We start from the raw sequence: 6,000 nt of genomic DNA on the forward strand, positions 1-6,000 counted from the left end.
CAAAAGTACGACAAGAGACTGTTCGTTTTGCTGCCTGCATTCATTTGACACCATCAGTAGTGTTTCAAAATTCTGCTGCTGCTAAGCTACTCCATTATTATGAACTCAACAACACTGCCATTCTCCCCCTCCTGTTTTCATTTTTATATGCCACTCAGCTCAGGTAGCACAGAGCAACTCAAAAGAAAGAAACACTGTAGTAAAGTACAATAAAAACATGACAAATCCAAAATATCTGGTAATAAAGTGAATGTCTCTCTGAGATGATCCACATATCCAGACAGATTTGCAACTTCCATGGTCTTAAGTTACTTTTTTTCAGGCTACAACACAAGTAGAATAGATCCCAGTTCATCTAATAATAGAACTGTTCTAGAAAAATTAAAAACTTTTAAAAAATTGTGTGTGGAGACTGCTATTTTGATTAGCATTACTTTAATTATTAGTTTCAGAAGCAATGGTTCAATGATGATTTATTTCATAACAAAATTAAGAATAAATTACACATAATACCCAGTCTATATTTCAGCTCACATTTATACGAAGTACTTCAAGAGTCTAATACTCTTACAAGGTAAGATTAATTCCTTGTCAGTGTAAAGTGGGAAAACATTATCAGTGAAATGAAAACATGACAGGGTGAACATCTAGTACTCTAGTACTAGGTCAGTAACTTTTTCAGACCCCGATGATGACATTTTTTCTTATGAGCCAAGTGTCCCAGTACCCCTTTCCTTAGCTCAATTAAGTGTATTTATGTGCAACATAAGTATTTTAGCTCTAAGTAGAACAAAATGCAGTCTGCAGACTGATGGTAACCCAAGTAATGACAACACTGCATCGGTACTTAAGTCAGTCCCTGCATACCCCACGTGCCATGCAAACCCCCCAAAGCTTCTCACTGTACGCACAAACCAGCTACAACCCACAGTGTTGCTATGAGATAACTTTCTCTAAGAGGCTGGCAAGGTGCCCCACACAGTCAGATGGCCAATATGTACAGAAAAAATAGTATTATTTAAAACATTATTGCTTATGCTCAGACTTTCTTTAAATAAGCAGTAGATAACAAAAAACGTCAGTAAGGATTAACCTAGAATCCTACTATGAGCTGCAAACCTAGCATTTGTAAGCAGAAATGGATTCATTCTTGTTTTCATTCAGTTCATGCATATGTTCTCTGTTGGTGAACATCTAATCACCTATTTAAATAAAACAGTTGATAGCATTCATATTACTTTGTTCTCAGGGACTGAGAATATTTTACAACAAAGTACTACTTACATTTATTCTATAATTAATATATTTAATATGCAGCAATAATTGATACCAGTGTATTGTCTGAACAGAGGACAAAAAACTATAAAAGTCTGTTTTAATCACCCACTCCACCCTGCTCTTTTTTTCAACAGCTGTCTAGGTGGAGGAGGAAGGACTCTTTAAGCCCACAATATCCTATGAGATACTTTAGCAAACAGATTTTCTGAACGATGCTGAGTCTAAATAAAACTACTGATCTTTCCAATGTTTAAATATCTGCTTCTGCAGATGAAAAACACAGGACAGTGTATTTTAGTTTGATAGTAAACCAAATTAAAATACTGGAAGCTGCAAAACGATAGTGTTTGATGTGTACTACATGTACAAGATTGCGCTTAAAGAGAACTGTTAAAAGCACAGAAGTAAATTCAGAAGTGCAAGCCAAATCAAGGTTGCTCACTGTCTTTTGCCACTAAGATCCAGTATTAGGGAACAAAATGACTGATCTCAACAACTGAGGCAATCCTTGAACATTTATTTTTATATTGGTACCCAGTCTGGGCTGAATCCAGGTGCCCAGAGTGCAAGAGCAACTTGCATGCTTGTTCTGTTAATTCTGCATGCTGTGACAATTGGTTAAGGTACCTTGCATTTGATCGGCCTGTAGCCAAACCACAAGAGAATGCAAAGAAAGTGAACATTCACCAGGAGCCTTGAACAAAGTAGAATCTTTAAATTTTCAACACTGCAGTGGCTCATGAAGATTTTTTTTCTTTTCTATATTTAAAGTACCAACTTACCTCTCTCAATACGGAATCCGTTATTGAACTTAAATTAACAGCTCCTTCGTAAGTTAAATAGTAGAATACATTCAGTGACCTAACAGCCTCTGGCCCTTGCTGTTTGTAGCCAAAAATCAGGTCAATCCACTGGTGAAGCTGGCAGGAAACAAACTCACTTTCTAATGCCTGTAAAAAAAACACACACAAAACATAAACATGAGTTTGCCTGATAGTCATCAGCTGGTGATCACAATCACAGAAACTATTTTTTTTAAATAGCATACAAAATTACCTTAACAACTATCATTCTGTAACAATACAGAATTGCTAAGAGTATTTTAGACATTCTATCCAAACAAAAGGCAGGTCCTGTAAGAGATGCCTGTGTCTCATTCCATTCTTCCCACTAACCAGGAGACTTTGCTTTTTAAACTGTAAGAGTGGGAATAAGGCAAAAAAGCAGTAAGTGGAAAGCATTGGTGCCTTTATAGACAGCTAGGCTATGTTTTTATGAACTCTCAAAATGAAATTGTGCTTTTCTCTGTGATCTGCATGGTGAATAATAACAGCATAGTTATCTGCTTCTGACAGCCACAGAGAAGATGTATATATTTGGGGAAATGGAACTAACAAGGGATGTTAGGGTACAAATTATTTAACATGTTGGAACACCAAACTGCTATCACTTCTATGCATTTCTTGTATACATCTCTTCTACAAACATATACAGAAACCTATACAGAAGCACTATGCTGAAATATTAAGCTGCTTTTCTGAAGATGTTATCCAGTTACAACCCAATCCCAGAGACAAAAGCATCCAAAAAACAAAGAATCTCTCCATACTGATATTAGATACAGCACAACTATATTAAAAGGTAACCTTAAAGTCATTGTCATCTAAAGAGTTAATTCATCTAGTTTAAATCACTAGCAGGATTTGCTTTTTCTATTTTATACAGAGGGTTCAATGCAGTTCTTATTTGAATTAGCAAATGAAACAACATAACAAACTGATATTCTCTTCATCTAACAAAATGAATGGCATTTTCCTTGCAAAGGAAATCCCTAATTTTGAGCAGAGGAAGTTGAAATTAATCTGAAAACCAGGCAAATCACTCTGCAATTTGCACACAAAAATGATGGGTTTGTTTCATTAACCGATGCCTGAAAACAACATTTAAATTGACACATAAAACCAGCAATTGTCTTAATTTGTGTGGTGCACTCCACACAAAAGCCCTAAATATGTTCAAATTAGAGCAAGCTGCTTGATTGTCACTGCAGTCTCATGTCATATTAATGCATGACAAACATTAAACCATACACTTAAATGGCAATTTATATCATTTAAATGTTTACTGCCACACCAGATCATCACTCATTTAAATGTGACTTTCTGACAGCTAATTTCAGTTAATTTTCCTCGATTCACTTAATTAGAACTTTCAATCAAGAAAAGACCTGTACACATCTTAGACATCATATCATTCTTTTTTTATTATTACTTTTATTAGGATACTGAATTGCTGAAAGCATCCTTTAAAATGAATTACCACACAGTATAGTATCTCTTTGGATATTCATATAACAATACCTTATAACATATATGCTTAGACAGGACTTTTTCTTTCTGTTTTTAATTTTTTCCTTCTTTTTAATTTAAAAAAACCCACCCAATATTTAGACACAGACATACAATTAAAACTATAAAAAACCACAAGCAAGTCAATTAAAAATTAATGATTTCAAAATTGTTTAATAAGATAAAACCAGTCAGGAGTCTCATGAGTGTCCATAATACTGCAATGTGCAGCCATAAAATTCTACAGGGCTCAGTAAATGACAATGATAAGAATTAATTTTCATGCTATCTTGCTAAAAAAAATTAACCCTAGAACATACTTACTGTTATCATTATAACTATTTAATGCCAAGTAAAACAGTGTTAATGAACTTGGGATTTTATATATATATACACACACATACATATGTATATATATTCTGTGTATAAGTTGTTCATATTTTCCTTTTCTACAATATCTAGATTTTTAATGAGTTGTCTTATCCTTAGAAAGCATTTTGACATTAATAACTAGAGGAATATCACTGCAATCTCCTTAGATTACCATATGTATAAATGCAATTTTTTTTTCTAAAAAAGCAAAACTAAAAGACACTTTTTGCCTTCTCAAGGAATGGCTTTGGAGTCATCCTGAATTTACTTCTCTTATTCAAGTTTGAAATTATTTTACACTTGTAATTTGTACAGATGGAAAGTAGATTTTTTTTTTCTTATTAGGCCATTTAAAATCAACTTTCTTAGTTGCCAAATCACAAATAAAAGGGCCTCATGAAAAACGGCTACGTCAGCATCAGTACCCCGAAGGACAGACCAAAGACAGCACACAAATTCAAAGGCTAAATAAGCCTGCCTGACATTTCAGGTTCACAGTTAAGCTCTTGGTTGGAGGGAAGTGCTTATGCTATGAGACAATCAATGAAGAAACAATAATTAACAGCTTGTATAACAATTAAAAAATAAGACTGTCAAGGAAGAGAACACAATGGACCAAACCAGTCCATGTGGTGCACTTTGTAGCCAGGTATCTACTATAAAGGTATGGGCCCTCCTTAAGAAACCATCTGAGAAATGAAAAAGTTGGAATTGCATAACCATTCCGCTATAAAAAGGAGGGGGGTTGGTGAGGCTTTTTGTTTGTTTGGGTATTTAAACATCAGCCTTTACTTCTTGCAGAACTAAACCAAGTGTACGGCTGGCTAAGCATTTAGGATTACTTAAGCATCCAGGACAGCCACTGCTCATTAAGGTTCAAGTTAGACACAGCACACAGCCACGGGATACAAACATCCTTCCCATGCTGCTCTTAAAGCAAACCCATCAATTGTTAGAGCTCCCACGGCAGACCAAGTACATCATTTACTGTGTGCTACAAAAAAAATGTGCAAAACAAGAAAACCCTCGAAAGCATCCAGCATAACACGGTAACGTTCAATCCTATTGAGTTACTGTAAAACAAATCAGTGACTAATGTCCGATTGTTAAAGGATCAAACAAGACCATGAAAAGACCGTCACGTGAAGCCACACACAAATTGTCAATTCTGTCCACGGGGACTCATATTAACTTTGACAAACTGTCTCGGGGCTGATATCTGTTCTTTTAATGAGATCTATTAGGCAGAGACTAAAACACTTGAGATATGCTAAAAAGTACAGTATACAGATGTCAAACACAAACACCTATTAGTAACTTTCATTTTTCTATTCCCAAGGTAGGAAGTAGGAACACTTCAGACACATCCACTAATAGAAGCTTTGATCTTACAAGGAAATTTTAGTTTATTCATAAATATTTTTCAGTGTCACTAAATATGTTCAATCAAAACTACCTCTTTGTGAACGACTCTGAAATTTGCTATTTTATGCGCATCTCTTTCTGTTCTGTTTTCTGAAAGGAATGAATGGAGAATAATTTACTGCTGGCAATCAAAGACTAACATCAGTCTAATATTGAAACAAATAATTTTGCAGAACGTGGTTGGAATGACAAAACAGAAAACTAGCAGGTTAGGGAAGATTTCTCCTTTTTCCAGTATCAGTTCTCAAAGCATTTATTATGATACATTTTCCCAAACAATATTATCCCCTTAGAACCAAGATTTGTATCTTTAAAGTGACTACTACTGGCTTGTGCCCTCCACTTCTATCTCTGCTTTAGATTTTATGCAATGACATATAGCATATGACATTATATTTACTAAAAAATTAATATATACTGTGCTTGAGTTTGGGATGTTCCAATGCTGAAATCAGATATAAGGTTTAATGGCATTTTTTTTCATCAGCATAGATTTATAATCACAATCAAGCTGCTCAGAAATAAATGACACGCTTGCCTTATTCCTATACTAACCTACAGTGAAAAGATTTTGAAG

The 6,000-nt window shown here is 34.7% G+C and overlaps 1 protein-coding gene across 1 annotated transcript in view; it reads right to left on the minus strand.

Annotated features, from left to right (window-relative positions):
• LOC114069341 (lipopolysaccharide-responsive and beige-like anchor protein) overlaps nucleotides 1-6,000 on the minus strand; it is a gene marked incomplete at its 5' end in the record, with an annotated part of 68,521 nt that overhangs the window by 55,849 nt on the left and 6,672 nt on the right. Inside the window, one exon of the mRNA XM_027906060.1 lies at nucleotides 2,061-2,228. Coding sequence (XP_027761861.1) covers nucleotides 2,061-2,228 — 168 coding nt within the window. The remainder of the gene's footprint in view (nucleotides 1-2,060; nucleotides 2,229-6,000) is intronic.

This window comes from Empidonax traillii, unplaced genomic scaffold (assembly GCF_003031625.1).
Source record: "Empidonax traillii isolate 1590-97213 ecotype Southwest subspecies unplaced genomic scaffold, ASM303162v1 scaffold1245:size146629, whole genome shotgun sequence".
Lineage (NCBI taxonomy): Eukaryota > Metazoa > Chordata > Aves > Passeriformes > Tyrannidae > Empidonax > Empidonax traillii.